General features: G+C 47.2%; 1 protein-coding gene across 1 annotated transcript in view; it reads right to left on the bottom strand.

Moving 5' to 3' along the window:
- Positions 1 to 18,303, bottom strand: part of LOC144669318 (protein shisa-9-like) — a 592,905-nt gene that overhangs the window by 11,041 nt on the left and 563,561 nt on the right. Inside the window, exon 3 of the mRNA XM_078531675.1 lies at positions 4,166 to 4,315. Within this exon, the coding sequence (XP_078387801.1) occupies positions 4,166 to 4,315 (150 nt within the window). The remainder of the gene's footprint in view (positions 1 to 4,165; positions 4,316 to 18,303) is intronic.

The raw sequence follows: 18,303 nt of genomic DNA, 5'->3' as shown, positions 1-18,303 counted from the left end.
AAAGCCAAGCGGCCTTTGCATTTTCTTTGTTTTGGAAACCTCATCGACGGGCGGGATGAGGATTCCAACATCAAATAAAAATAAAACATTTCACATTTCGTTTATAACGCGTCCCTGGTCACGTGACAGAGTCACACGAGGAGACCTGTTTTATAACGTTTTTAATGTCTACTTTTTTTGGGAAACTGTCCATCTGTCTGAGGCAGCTCCGTGCCTCAGGGAGAGTTTTAGGCGCACATTTGCGCGCATCCTCCCCCGGCCGCACAGGCAGCGTTGCCGCTCGCGTTCAGGCCCGCCCAGCGCGAAATCGCGGTCCGGCCCCGATGGCCCCGCTCAACCCGCCCAACAGGGGCAAAATTCTGCCCCCCCCCCCACCCTGGCTAGATTTTCGTGGAGATTCCGCGGCGTATCCAAGATGGCGCTGGGAACCTGGATCTGGAAGTCCCGCCCACACCCCTACCCCCATATCCGACAGACCCTGTCCTCGCCGATTGGGGAAACAGGGGCAGGAACAGGGGCCGGGGGAACTCGATCGTGGGGAAACCCGAGCTCAGTGCTGAGTTCAAACAGGCCCCATTTTTACTAGAACGAGGGTCTCACCCTCTCGGGGCAGAATTTGACGTCCTGCGGGCAGGGGCACACCCGACCCGATCGGGCGTAAAAAATCGCGTGAGAGGACATCGGGCGAACGTCTCGATGTCACTGCGCGCTCGGGCGATATTTCGCTTGGCGGGTGCAAAGGTCCGCCAACAATTAAGCCAACAATTAATCCCATTAACGGCGCAATTGTCTCCGAATTTTTGTGGCCTGTCCAACCTTACGTTGGGCAGACAGGCGAATTGGCCGGGCGGCCTTTCTGTTTCTCATCCAACCTCATCCAAGGATGGGATGAAATTTCCATTATTAAATTAAATAAAAATAAATATCTGTGGACGGCGTTTTTCTGAGGTATATTTTCAGGTGCTTGACTGTGATGCAAGGACATTTTTTTTTTGCAGCTTTTTAAACCTCGATTTGATCATATGAAGGGCTTCATATGTCTGTCTTCAGGGGGCTCTCTCACAGCGCTCACCCCGCACCCACAGTGACCTCACTGGCCGCCCTCTTCCCACCCCCACCCCGGCAGCGCTGAGCTTTTCAGCGCCCGTTTAACACTAGCTGACCATTGATGGACCAGGGGTTGATCGTGGTTGGCGGTCCGTTTCCTGACTGGTCCCAGGCCCATTGATCACGCCTGCCCGCCAAGTGTAACATTCGGGCCGCAGTGGACACGTTATGAGTTTTTGGAGTAGACGCAAATGCTCGTAAAGGGTGGATAAGGTCAGTGGAACTGTCACACAGTCAATTTATTTAAATCCCCTGCCCTTTAAAAATTGAAAAAAAGTCTACGTGTGTCTCTGAGTTGGAAAAAGGTGCTTGCAGTATCCATAGCCATTTGATGACACACCCCTAAGTGTTATCATTATAGCATTATTACTGCTTGATTGCTTCCACAACCTATCATTATCACAGTAGGGAAGAGGGGGGTGGCTGTAAACTTTAAGATTGATTGACAGCTCAATGAGGTTATTAAAGGATTAGCTGTCTTTGACATGGTGTTATGAATGCAAATATTTGTTTTTTAAAAAAGGATTAAGTACTTGACGTAATTAAAATGTATTGAATGGGCTTTCATGAATGAGAGTTTTCCTTTATATAGTGAAGTCTGTAATAGATATTTAGAACTTTATTTTATTTCATCTCAGCATGGCCCCTGAGGTCTGCCCATGGTGGATACTGGGGCACAAACCACGTTTGGTTTTGTTTAGTAAGGAAAAGGCTATACTTCCCATTGCTTCTACACGAATTTAAAGATGGGCTCTAATTTTGGCAGCATATGAATGCACCTTTGTGCATAGACCAGGGATTCATATAACAAATGCTGATGCCCTAAGTCGCCTTCCTTTGCAAGAGAATGATGAACATGTCCCAATCGCACAGGAGCTCATATTAGTGATGAATTTGGTAGATTCCTCACCAGTCTATGCAGGCAGATAAGAAACTGGATAAATCGTGATCCAGTCCTGACTCAAGTGAGAGACCGAGTGTTACATGGTTGATCCCAGGAATCAGTCTTTGATGAATTGAAGCCATTTTTCAACCGAAGACATGAGATGTTCAGTCAAGGTGGTATTCTGTTATGGGGTGCAAGAGTAGTAGTTCCTTCATAAGGAAGGGAACCATTCTTAGTAGAGTTACACAGTGCCCATCTGGGAACCTCACAAATGAAGATGATAGTGCAAAGTTATCTTTGGCGGCTGGGGATGGATGGAGATATTGGGAAGGTGGTTAAACACTGTGCGCAATGACAATAGCTGCAAAAATTGCTGATGGCAGCCCCATTACACCCATGGAAGTGGCCTGGTAGACCCTTGGTGAGATTGCACATGGATTACATTAGTCCTTTTCTTGGAACCATGATTATAGATGCTCATTCCAAGTAGTCAGAGGTTTATGAGGTTAAGTTGCCAACGTCAGGCGCTACTATAGAGAAACTACGCCAGAGCTTCACCATGGATTGCCAGAGGTAATCGTCTCAGATAATGGTACTGCGTTCATGAGCGCTGAGTTTCAACGATTTGTCGGCCTGAATGGTATCAGCCACGTAAAGACTGCACTGGACCATTTGCCATCTAACGGACTGGCGGGAAGAGCTGTACAAACTTTTAAGGCAGGAATGAGAAAGCTAACAGGTGAAATTTTGGAAACTAGGTTTGCTTGTTTCCTATTTCACTACAGATCAACTCCCCCCCCGACACCACGATGGGAGCAACTCCTGCAGAATTACTGATGAGGCACTGTCTTCAAACAAGACCAAGCCTGATACTTCCCAGTTTGGAGGGGAAGGTGGAGAAAAGTCAAGGGAACCAAAAAGCGACTCATGATTTGCATAGTCGCGAGCGACAGTTTACTGTTGGAGAAGCAGCATATCTAAGGAATTCCAGTGGAAGACCGGAGTGGTTACCTGGTAAAGTAAGCTCTGTGACCGGACCATTGATGTGCCATGTGGAAGTGGAGGACCAGATCACCCATAAGCATGTGGGTCATTTAAGAAGAAGGGAGATACCCCAACAAAATGATGTTCCACCTGTAACCATTGCTGAACCTGTGGTTCCTGTTGAAGTTACTCAACCAAGGATAGTCATGCCCGATGTCTCTGTCGGAGTGGAAGACACTGAACTGCCTGAGCCTAATGAGGTTCCTGATGTTAATGCAGTTCCTGAGAATGTGGTTCCTGAAAAAGAATCTGAAGTCATAGAGCTACAACATTCCACACGGATCAGGAAACCACCTGAAAGACTAAACTTGTAATTTCATGACCTGTGTAAATATTGTAATGTCGTGAGATAAATATCCATGCAAATACAAAATGTACAGAAATGTTAAAAGGGAAGGAATGTAGTAATTAGAGTTTTGATAAACATAGGACTGTAACTTTAAAAATAATCCTGTGTTGTAAGATCAAATGATCTACTTAAACCAATGGGTTAGCAGCATAGAGAACCTCTAGAACAGAGTTCTTCTTTAGTTATAGAGCTTGATGCACATGTGTAACTGCTGCTATTATCTTGTAAATAAAGCTAAATGTGTCCACCAAGAAAAGTTGCCTGGAAAATCAACTCTATATCACGGGGCATTGGAGGTGGGCATGGCCATGGACATTGTTGGCATGTACAGGCACGGGGGAGTGGTTGGGGAGGTGAGGGGTGAGGCCTAGAGGGCCTGATATTTAACAAAAACAACTGGGATGAAGTCCCAAAGAACCAAAGTGGCCTTTAAAATAGCCCACCTCGCCACTCAGAAGCCCCTGTAGCCAACTCCAATCTGTGTCCGGTTTGTGGCGGTGGGGGTGGGGGTGGGAGTGGGGTGGCGGGGGTGGGGGGAGGGGTTGCATGGTGCAGACTCCATTCTGCACCACCACCCCTCCTCCCAACAGCTCCAGAATGAAGATCCCGCCATTTGAGGCACTTTTTTCCGGAGGTGGGTGCGGTGAGCTGGGAGATTTCCTAACTCTGGGCCCCCATTTCCGGAGTGTAAATCCAGGGCCCACGAGGGATCCCTGACTGTAGGAATGTGGACGGGTTGTTATGGGTTGGCAGGTGGTGCTTCTCGATTGGCTACTTACCCACTGCCTTGAGTGTGGCATATTTATTGTAGTCCTGGCCTTGTTGGGGGGCAGAGGCCACCCGCTGCAAGATATTGTTGTGGGGGTGAGGTGGTCCCATCTGGGAGATGTTTGGTGATGTAACGGCTGCATTATTCAAGTGAGGTTGATCTGTGGAGGAAAACAAGACACTGAGCACCATTCGAGTGAAGCAACTGTATGTATCTGGCTCATTCACACTGCCTTCAGAAGAGGCCAGCAGATGAGTCAATGATCTATTCACAGATTGTTGGCGGGGCAATGGGCTAGGGCAATATCTTGACTTCCTCCCTGCACACCCAGATAGGTCAGAGTCACTGGTTCAATTCCTGCTCAGTTACATTGACCTCCATATCCCTGAGTTAGTGAAGGACAAATTCAGCCATAACTACTGCACATTCATTACCTGCTACAAGTTGTGTGTATAGATGTTGAGTGAGTTTTGAGTGTTTTCTGGTCTCCCACATTCTACCCTCTGTAAACTTACACACATGTTGTAGTCTGGAGCTATGGATAGTGATGGAAGAGGCTTCAGTGTTCTTCCCATCACTTGGCTGACCAGGAATCTCTCCCACTCTTACCGTCTGCCATTGGCATGTGTTGGAAGGATTTGCAGGTTGATTCTCAACCTTTTTGACCATATTATGAACACACCTTCCTTGGCCATCAAGTCCTGGGGTGGGACTGGAACCCAGGGCTTCAGGCTTAGAGGCCGGGGGGACACTACCCACTGCACCACAAGACCCCCCCTCCACAGATAGTCATGAGGGTGAAAGGAATAGAAGGATACGTTGATAGGGTGAGATGAAAAGTGGTGGGAGGAGACTTGTGTGGAGCATAAATGCCAATAAGCTCCAGCTGGGCCGTGTGTAATTCTATTTAACACATTAAATGGTCTCAAAAATGAACCAGGGGCCAACCAGGAGAGAAAAAAAAAACCTTAGAAATGTGAAGGGTTAAACTAAAGTTGTTGCAGTATATTTATTTATAGCGAGATAACATCAGAAATGGAGGAGAAGAGCTTGGGGCAGGTCTGTAACAAGCAGCAAAGAGGAGCACACATCTGCATTCGAGGCCTCATCCGATGTGTCAGCTCTGATCTAATTACAGCTGAACCATCTTTCACTGGGAAACTAATCAATTAAGCTGCACAGGCCAACAACAGTAATTAGGAGATTTTGGCATCGCTCCCATTCTACAGTCGGGCCTGGCAATTGTGACATCTACTAGCTCCCAATGGTGCTAAAAGCCCCTCGGGCCAAACCTAATGTAATCCACTTTACAGGAGGCTCCAAGTGCAGCCCAGCTGGAAGGTTTCGATCTCTCCAGTCTCCTTTTCCTGGGTTTGATTCACCCTTTCGCTCCCTCAGCACCTCCACTGCTGTCCTGTTTAATATAGAGACAGTGGATGAGAAATACCCTGTCCCAGTGAACTGGGACAGGGTCGATCCCTGGCCTAGAATATGTAGTCCCATGGTACACAGCATATTGGACATCGCTTACATGAGACCGGCCAACTGCCTGTGTTTACTGAGCATTTCTCCGGGCAGCCCAGGGCAAGAAGAAGGTCCTCGCTGCAATGGTTGGGTGGGTGGGGCTGGTGGGGGAGTAATTGGGAGGGATGGGGGAAATCGAGAGAGGGAGGGGCGATTGAGAGAGAGGTGCATGGTTGGGTGAGGGCAATTGGGAAAGTGACGGGCAACAGTTAGAGGAAGAGGTGATTGGGAAATAGCGTACAATTAGGAGAGGGATGGGGGTCAGGATGAGTTTCCAAGCAGGGGCTAGCATAGTTTTCAATATTCCTGTAACTCCAGGCTCCAGACTCAGTGTTCAATACGATATATTGGACCATTTTGCTGGTAGACTCCAGCAGTCTCTGGCCAGGCTGGATGTAGAGCACGCTGTCCTGGACACAGAGGGCACCACACTGGCTGAGTTCAGGACAGACCAATTTTGCAAAGGCAGCCTCAACACGAATTATACTCCTGATTTGCATAAGCAAGAGGATAAAAGCATCAAGTGTGTGCTCTGCACTCCTGGTTTACTAACACGGTGGATGCACATTTCCAGTGCAGGATGTGGCTGTGCAAACTGTCCGCCATGTTGGAGGATTTGGTGCCGCTTTCTGCCTGTAAATCCTGCCAGCCCAATGCCCTCTGTGTTACGCTGAGGGACTGAGTTTGCAACATACACAGTGTCCTTTCCCTCTCCTCCCTGTCCGTGCTCCCGTCTCCACTCCTGTGTGTATTGACTAAAGCTGGGTTAGATTTCCCAGGCATTGGCAGCCTTCTGCCTGACACCATCCAGGACAAAGCAGCCCCGCTTGATTGACACCCCATCCACCACCTTAAACATTTACTCCCTCCACCACTGACACACAGTAACAGCATCTACAAGATGCACTGCAGCAACTCGCCAAGGCTCCTTCAACAGCACCTTCCAAACCCACGACCACTACCATCTAGGAGGACAAGGGCAGCAGACACATGGGAACACCACCACCTGGAAGTTCCCCTCCAAGTCACTCACCATCCTGACTTGGAAATATATCACCGTTCCTTCACTGTCGCTGGGTCAAAATCCTGGAACTCCCTCCCTAACAGCACTGTGGGTGTACCTACACCACATGGACTGCAGCGGCTCAGGAAGGCAGCTCACCACCACCTTCTCAAGGGCAATTAGGGATGGGCAATAAATGCTGGCCAAGCCAGCGACACCCACATCCCGTGAATGAATAAAAAATAACTACCTCATCCAAGAGTCTATTTCTCATGTGTCTAGAGAGTGACAGGGCTGTAAATGGTATAAGGGCTATAAGACAGGGTTAGTCTCTCTCACAGGCAGGCTTGCTGCACTTCATGGAGTGACTCATCCTGTATTGGTCCTCACCTCCACCCAGCTCTCATCTGTGGCCCCATGTAGTTGCTAGTGATAGCAGCCAGGCCGCAGGTTAACCGCTTTAACAAGGGATCAAACCAGGTGAGGGGTGCCATTGGATCTCTTCCCCTCGGCAGTTTAGTGATCTGTGCACCCCAGGCATGTGCAGACTGATTTTGGTGGACTGGGTGGACGAGACCAATCTCAGCTCCAATGGTCTGGAAGGCGGGTCAGCGCCGTGTTGTGAAACTAGAAACTCGACAAGACTCAGAAAACGTACTGATCGCCCACTGCACCCGAACCCACGTGCAACTGCCTAGGGTCATCCTGCCACTGGACCAAGAGAGGCCAGGATAAGAGATTGAGGCTGATGATGTGCCACTCTCCCTCACTATAATCCAATCCACACGCAAGTCATGTTCCTCATTTCTCTGCCAGTTGTTGTCTGTCTCTAGTCCGGTGACGATGGTGAGTGACGTAGCAGCAGGTTTGGATTCACTGGGAGTTGCAGCCATGACCCTGCACACCAGCGGCTCAGGCCATAGGGTCACTTATCACTGAAGTGAGACAGAAGAGGAACTTAATCCCCCACCCACCCCACCCTGCCCGGAACGGCTGAACAGCCCTTTACAGGACCACAATGAGGAAGGCGATAGAAGAGGCAGCCTAAACCTTGCCTGCTTCATGTCCCTGGCCAGCAGACTGCAGTTGGCAGGAGCCCCAGCAACGAGGTCCTAAGTCAATCTCAAAAAACAGTGAAGGTAACATTGGTCACCATTGGCACACGGACCATGCACATCCCCATACATAACTCCACAGCCAACAGGCCGGAGAGAAAATAAAAGCAAAGTGGAAGAAGACTCATACAGACTAAAACGTTATCTCTGTTTCTCTCTCCGCAGATGCTGTCAGCCCGGCTGAGTTTTTCCAGCATTTTCTGTTTTTAGACCGGAGAGAAGAGCTGCTCTTGTCAGTAGAGATCTGGCTAGGTACAACATCCATGTGCGGTATCAGCTGCCAGACTGACCAGTCTAATCATTTCAAAACCAAACATTAAGATCTAAACCCTCTACATGCACCCAGGGTCTGAAGATCCAGAAACGTCTCAATGCCCCAGTGCCCACAAGGAATCCTTTCAGAGAAACTGGAGAGCTGCCTGTGTGCAGTGAAAATAGACACTCACCACATTGCGGGTGACTGGATGACTTTCAGGGATATAATGCACTCCAATGCTTCAGAGGTCCTTGGTCAAACTCTCGTAAGCATCAAGACTGGTTCAATGAAAACAATGAGGTAATCCAGAAAACTACCAAAGGAGAAACATCGCCTGTACACGGTTTACATCAATGATAAGTCATTATTATCCAAGCACAATACGTACCAAAACATCCACAGCACTGCCCAAAGTCAGCTCCCATAGATACAAGATCATTGGCTGAATCAGAAAGCAGACGAACTTCAGTCATATGCAGACCACACAGGTGTCAGACAATGACCACCCCCAGCAATGGAGAATCCAACCATCTCCCCTTGCTGTCCAATGGCATTACTATCACTGAATCCCCCACTATCAACATCCTGGGGGTTACCGTTGATCAGAAACTGAACTGGACAAGCCACATAAATACTGTGGCTATAAGAACAGGTCAGAGGCTGGGAATCCTGCAGCAAGTAACTCACCTCCTGACTCCCCAAAGCCTGTCCACCATCTACAAGGCACAAGTCGGGAGTGTGATGGAATATTCCCCACTTGCCTGGATGAGGGCAGCTCCGAAAACACTCAAGAGTCATGACACCATCCAGGGCAAAGCAGCCCGCTTGACTGACACCACATCCACAAATATTCACTCCCTCCACCACCGACGCCCAGTAGCAGCAGTGTGTACCATCTACAAGATGCACTGCAGCAACTCACCAAGACGCCTTAGACAGCACCTTCCAAGCGCATGACCTCTACCATCTAGAGGGACAAGGGCAGCAGATCTATACCCCCTCACACTAATTTATACCCCCTCACACTGATCTATACCCCTCACACTGATCTATACCCCTCACACTGATCTATAAACCTCACACTGATCTATACACCTCACACTGATCTATACCCCTCACACTGATCTATAAACCTCACACTGATCTATACCCCTCACACTGATCTATACACCTCACACTGATCTATACCCCTCACACTGATCTATTCCCCCTCACACTGATCTATACACCCTCACGCTGATCTATACACCTCACACTGATCTATACACCTCACACTGATCTATACCCCTCACACTGATCTATACACCTCACACTGATCTATACCCCTCACACTGATCTATACACCTCACACTGATCTATACCCCTCACACTGATCTATACACCTCACACTGATCTATACCCCCTCACACTGATCTATACCCCATCACACTGATCTATACACCTCACACTGATCTATACCCCCTCACACTGATCTATACACCTCACACTGATCTATACCCCCTCACACTGATCTATACACCTCACACTGATCTATACCCCTCACACTGATCTATACACCTCACACTGATCTATACACCTCACACTGATTTATACCCCTCACACTGATATATACCCCCTCAGACTGATCTATACACCTCACACTGATCTAAACACCTCACAGTGACCTATACCCCTCACACTGATCTATACACCTCACAGTGATCTATAACCCCTCACACTGATCTATACCCCCTCACACTGATCTATACACCGTCACACTGATCTATACACCTCACACTGATCTATACCCCCTCACACTGATCTATACACCTCACACTGATCTATACCCCCTCACACTGATCTATACCCCCTCACACTGATCTATACACCTCACACTGATCTATAACCCCTCACACTGATCTATACCCCCTCACACTGATCTGCACACCTCACACTGATCTATACACCTCACACTGATTTATACACCTCACACTGATCTATACCCCTCACACTGATCTATACACCTCACACTGATCTATACACCTCAAACTGATCTATACCCCTCACACTGATCTAAACCCCCTCACACTGATCTATACCCCTCACACTGATCTATACCCCTCACACTGATCTATAACCCCTCACACTGATCTATACACCTCACACTGATCTATACCCCCTCACACTGATCGATACACCTCACACTGATCTATACCCCTCACACTGATCTATACCCCTCACACTGATCTATACACCTCACACTGATCTATACCCCCTCACAATGATCTATACCCCCTCACACTGATCTATAACCCTCACACTGATCTATACCCCCTCACACTGATCTATACCCCCTCACACTGATCTATACCCCTCACACTGATCTATACCCCCTCACACTGATCTATACCCCCTCACACTGATCTAAAAACCTCACACTGATCTATAACACCTCACACTGATCTATACCCCTCACACTGATCTATACACCTCACACTGATCTATACGCCTCACACTGATCTATACCCCTCACACTGATCAATACCCCTCACACTGATCTATACCCCTCACACTGATCTATACGTCCTCACACTGATCTATACCCCCTCACACTGATCCATACCCCTCACACTGATCTATACCCCTTCACACTGATCTATACCCCTCACACTGATCTATACCCCCTCAAACTGATCTATACCCCCTCATACTGATCTATACCCCTCACACTGATCTATACCGCTCACACTGATCGATACACCTCACACTGATCTATAACCCCTCACACTGATATATACACATCACACTGATCTATACACCTCACACTGATCTATACACCTCACACTGATCTATACCCCTCACACTGATCTATACACCCTCACACTGATGTATACCCCCTCACACTGATCTATACACCTCACAATGATCTATACCCCTCACAATGATCTATACACCTCACACTGATCTATACCCCCTCACACTGATCTATACACCTCACACTGATCTATACCCCCTCACACTGATCTATACCCCTCACACTGATCAATACCCATCACACTGATCTATACCCCTCACACTGATCTATACCCCTCACACTGATCTATACACCTCACACTGATCTATACCCCCTCACACTGATCTATACCACTCAAACTGATCTATACCCCTCACACTGATCTATACCTCTCACACTGATCTATACCCCCTCACACTGATCTATAGCCCCTCACACTGATCTATACCCCTCACACTGATCTATACCCCTCACACTGATCTATACACCTCACACTGATCTATACCCCCTCACACTGATCTATACACCTCACACTGATCTATAAATCTCACACTGATCTATACACCTCACACTGATCTATGCACCTCACACTGATCTATACACCTCACACTGATCTATACACCTCACACTGATCTATACAACTCACACTGATCTATACACCCTTTCACTGATCTATACCCCCGCACACTGATCTATACACCTCACAGTGATCTATACCCCTCACACTGATCTATACACCTCACACTGATCTATACCGCCTCACACTGATCTATACCACTCACACTGATCTATACCCCCCTCACACTGATCTATACCCCTCACACTGATCTATACACCTCACACTGATCTATACCCCCTCACACTGATCTATACACCTCACACTGATCTATAAATCTCACACTGATCTATACACCTCACACTGATCTATGCACCTCACACTGATCTATACACCTCACACTGATCTATACACCTCACACTGATCTATACCACTCACACTGATCTATACACCCTTTCACTGATCTATACCCCCGCACACTGATCTATACACCTCACAGTGATCTATACCCCTCACACTGATCTATACACCTCACACTGATCTATACCGCCTCACACTGATCTATACCCCTCACACTGATCTATACCCCTCACACTGATCTATACCCCTCACACTGATCTATACCCCCTCACACTGATCTATACCCCTCACACTCATCTATACCCCTCACACTGATCTATACCCCCTCACACTTATCTATACCCCCTCACACTGATCTATACCCCTCACACTGATCTATACACCTCACACTGATCTATACACCCTCTACACTGATCGATACCCCTCACACTGATCTATACCCCCTCACACTGATCTATACCCCCTCACACTGATCTATACCCCTCACACTGATCTATACACCTCACACTGATCTATACCACTCACACTGATCAATAGCCCCTCACACTGATCTATACCGCCTCACACTGATCTATACACCTCACACTGATCTATACCCCTCACACTGATCTATACACCTCACACTGATCTATACCCCTCTCACTGATCTATTCCCCTCACACTGATCTATACACCTCAAACTGATCTATACCCCTCACACTGATCTATACCCCCTCAAACTGATCTATACCCCTCACACTGATCTATACCCCTCACACTGATCTATACCCGTCACACTGATCTATACCCCCTCACACTGATCAATACCCCTCACACTGATCTATACACCTCACACTGATCTTTTCCCCCTCACACTGATCTATACACCTCACACTGATCTATAACACCTCACACTGATCTATACCCCTCACACTGATCTATACAGCTCACACTGATCTATACCCCCTCACACTGATCTATACACCTCACACTGATCTATACCCCTCACACTGATCTATACCCCCTCACACTGATCTATACCCCTCACACTGATCAATACACCCTCACACTGATCTTTACCCCCTCACACTGATCTATACCCCCTCACACTGATCTAAACCCCTCACACTGATCTATACCCACTCACACTGATCTATACCCCCTCACACTGATCTATACCCCTCACACTGATCTATACCCCCTCACACTGATCTATACCCCTCACACTGAACTATACACCTCACACTGATCTATACCCCCTCACACTGATCTATAAACCCTCACACTGATCTATACACCTCACACTGATCTATACCCCCTAACACTGATCTATACACCTCACACTGATCTATACCCCTCACACTGATCTATACCCCTCACACTGATCTATAAACCCTCACACTGATCTATACACCTCACACTGATCTATACCCCCTAACACTGATCTATACACCTCACACTGATCTATACCCCTCACACTGATCTATACCCCTCACACTGATCTATACACCTCACACTGATCTATACACCTCACACTGATCTATTCCACCTCACACTGATCTATACCCCCTAACACTGATCTATACACCTCACACTGATCTATACCCCTTCACACTGATCTATACCCCTCACACTGTTGTATACACCTCACACTGATCTATACCCTGTAATACTGATCTATACCCCTCACACTGATCTATACACCTCACACTGATCTATACCACTCACACTTATCTATACCCCTCACACTGATCTAAAAACTTCACACTGATCTATACACCTCACACTGATCTATACCCCTCACACTGATCTATACCCCTCACACTGATCTATACACCTCACACTGATCGATACCACTCACACTGATCTATACCCCTCACACTGATCTATAACCCTCACACTGATCTATACCACTCACACTGATCTATAGCCCCTCACACTGATCTATACCCCTCACACTGATCTATACCCCTCACACTGATCTATACCCCTCACAATGATCTATACCCGATCACACTGATCAATACCCCTCACACTGATCTATACCCCTCACACTGATCTATACCCCCTCACACTGATCTATACCCCTCGCACTGATCTATACCCCTCACACTGATCTATAACCCCTCACACTGATATGTACACCTCACACTGATCTATACCCCCTCACACTGAACTATACCCCCTCACACTGATCTATACCCCTCACACTGATCGATAACCCTCACACTGATCTATACCCCCTCACACTGATCAATACCCACTCTCACTGATCTATACACCTCACACTGATCTATACACCTCACACTGATCTATACACCTCACACTGATCTATACACCTCACACTGATCTATACCCCTCACACTGATCTATACACCTCACACTGATCTATACCCCTCACACTGATCTATACCCCTCACACTGATCTATACACCTCACACTGATCTATAACCCCTCACAGAGATCTATACCCCTCACACTGATATATACACCTCACACTGATCTATACCCCTCACACTGATCTATACCCCCTCACACTGATCTATACACCTCACACTGATCTATACCCCCTCTCACTGATCTTTACCCCTCACACTGATATATACACCTCAAACTGATCTATACCCCTCAGACTGATCTATACCCCCTCACACTGATCTATACAACTCACACAGATCTATACCCCCTCACACTGATCTATTCACCTCACACTGATCTATACCCCTCACACTGATCTATAACCCCTCACACTGATCTATACCCCTCACACTGATCTATACCCCCTCACACTGATCTATACACCTCACACTGATCTATACCCCCTCACACTGATCTATACCCCTCACACTCATCTATACCCCTCACACTGATCTATACCCCCTCATACTGATCTATACCACTGACACAGATCTATACCCCCTCAGACTGATCTAGACACCACACACTGATCTATACCCTTCACACTGATCTATACCCCTCACACTGATCTATACCCCTCAAACTGATCTATACCCCTTACACTGACCTATACCCCTCACACTGATCTATACCCCCTCACACTGATCTATACCCCCTCACACTGATCTATACCCCTCACACTGATCTATACACCTCACACTGATCTATACACCTCACACTGATCTATACCCCCTCACACTGATCTATACCCCTCACACTGACCTATACCCCTCACACTGATCTATACCCCCTCACACTGATCTATACCCCCTCACACTGATCTATACCCCTCACACTGATCTATACACCTCACACTGATCTATACCCCCGCACACTGATCTATGCACCTCACACTGATCAATTCCCCCTCACACTGATCTATGCACCTCACAGTGATCTATACCCCTCACACTGATCTATACACCTCACACTGATCTATACACCTCACACTGATCTATACCCCTCACACTGATCTATACCCCTCACGCTGATCTATACCCCTCACACTGATCTATACCCCTCACACTGATCTATACCCCCTCACACTGATCTATACACCTCACACTGATCAATTCCCCCTCACACTGATCTATGCACCTCACAGTGATCTATACCCCTCACACTGATCTATACACCTCACACTGATCTATACCCCTCACACTGATCTATACACCCTCTCACTGATCTATACACCTCACACTGATCTATACCCCTCACACTGATCTATACACCTCACACTGATCTATACCCCTCACACTGATCTATACACCTCACACTGATCTATACCCCTCACACTGATCTATACCCCCTCACACTGATCTATACACCTCACACTGATCTATACCCCTCACACTGATCTATACCCCTCACGCTGATCTATACACCTCACACTGATAAATACCCCATCACACTGATCTATACCCCTCATACTGATCTATACCCCTCAAACTGATCTATACCCCTCACACTGATCTATACACCCTCACACTGATCTATACCCCCTCACACTGATCTATACCCCTCACACTGATCTATACCCCTCACACTGATCTATACCCCCTCATACTGATCTATTCCCCTCACACAGATCTATACCCCCTCACACTGATCTATACACCACACACTGATCTATACCCCTCACACTGATCTATACCCCACACACTGATCTATACCCCTCAAACTGATCTATACCCCTCACACTGATCTACACCCCTCACACTGATCTATACCCCCTCACACTGATCTATACCGCCTCACACTGATCTATACCCCTGACACTGATCTATAGCCCTGACACTGATCTATACACCTCACACTGATCTATTTCCCCTCACACTGATCTATACACCTCACACTGATCTATACACCTCACAATGATCTATACCCCTCACACTGATATATACACCTCACACTGATCTATACCCCTCACACTGATCTATACCCCTCACACTGATTTATACACCTCACACTGATCTATACCCCCTCACACTGATCTATACGCCTCACACTGATCTATACACCTCACACTGATCTATACCCCCTCACACTGATCTATACCCCTCACACTGATCAATACCCGTCACACTGATCTATACACCTCACACTGATCTATACCCCCTGACACTGATCTATACACCTCACACTGATCTATATCCCCTCACACTGATCTATACCCACTCAAACTGATCTATACACCTCACACTGATCTATACACCTCACACTGATCTATACCACTCACACTGATCTATACCCCCTCACACTGATCTATACCGCCTCACACTGATCTATAGACCTCACACTGATCTATACACCTCACACTGATCTATACCCCCTCACACTGATCTATACAACTCACACTGATCTATACCCCTCACACTGATCTGTACCCCTCACACTGACCTATACCCCCTCACACTGATCTATACCCCACACACTGATCTATACCCCCTCACACTGATCTATACACCACACACTGATCTATACCGCTCACACTGATCTATACCCCTCACACTGATCTATACCCCCTCACACTGATCAAACCCCCTCAAACTGATCTATACCCCTCAAACTGATCTATACCCCTCACAGAGATCTATACCCCTCACACTGATCTATACCCCCTCACACTGATCTATATCCCCTCACACTGATTTATACCCCTCTCACTGATCTAAACCCCTCACACTGATCTATACCCCTCATAGTGATCTATACGCCCTCACACTGACCTATACCCCTCACACTGATCTATACACCTCACACTGATCTATACCCCCTCACACTGATCAATACCCCCTCAAACTGATCTATACCCCTCAAACTGATCTATACCCCTCACACTGATCTATAGCCCTCACACTGATCTATACACCTCACACTGATCTATACCCCCTCACACTGATCTATACACCTCACAATGATCTATACCCCTCACACTGATCTATACCCCTCACACTGATCTATACACCTCACACTGATCTATACCCCTCACACTGATCTATACCCCTCACATTGATCTATACACCTCACACTGATCTATACCCCCTCACACTGATCTATACCCCCTCACACTGATCTATAGACCTCACACTGATCTATACCCCTCACACTGATCTATACCCCCTCACACTGATCTATACACCTCACACTGATCTATACCCCTCACACTGATCTATACCCCTCACACTGATCTATAACCACTCACACTGATATGTACACCTCACACTGATCTATACCACTCACACTGATCTATACCCCCTCACACTGATCTATACACCTCACACTGATCTATACCCCCTCTCACTGATCTGTACCCCTCACACTGATATATACACCTCAAACTGATCTATACCCCTCACACTGATCAATACCCCCTCACACTGATCTATACAACTCACACTGATCTATACCCCCTCACACTGATCTATTCACCTCACACTGATCTATACAGCTCACACTGATCTATACCCCCTCACACTGATCTATACACCTCACACTGATCTATACCCCTCAGACTGATCTATACCCCCTCACAATGATCTATACCCCCTCATACTGCTCAATAAACCCTCACACTGATCTATACCCCCTCACACTGATCTATACCCCCTCACACTGATCTATACACCTCACACTGATCTATACCCACTCACACTGATCTATACCCCCTCACACTGATTTATACCCCTCACACTGATCTATACCCCCTCACACTGATCTATACCCCTCACACTGAACTATACACCTCACACTGATCTAAACCTCCTCACACTGATCTATAATCCTCACACAGATCTATACACCGCACACTGATCAATTCCACCTCACACTGATCTATACCCCCTAACACTGATCTATACACCGCACACTGATCAATTCCACCTCACACTGATCTATACCCCCTCACACTGATCTATACCCCTCACACTGATCTATACCCCTCACACTGATCTATACACCTCACAGTGATCTATACACCTCACACTGATCTATATCCCTCACACTGATCTATACCCCTAACAATGATCTATACCCCTCACACTGATCTATACCTCTCACACTGATCTATACCCCTCACACTGATCTATACACCTCACACTGATCTATACCACTCACACTGATCTA

This window comes from Cetorhinus maximus, chromosome 29 (genome assembly GCF_964194155.1).
Source record: "Cetorhinus maximus chromosome 29, sCetMax3.hap1.1, whole genome shotgun sequence".
In the NCBI taxonomy this organism is placed as follows: domain Eukaryota; kingdom Metazoa; phylum Chordata; class Chondrichthyes; order Lamniformes; family Cetorhinidae; genus Cetorhinus; species Cetorhinus maximus.
Note: the sequence above shows the minus strand (reverse complement) of the source record. Positions and strands in the feature narration are given on the sequence as shown.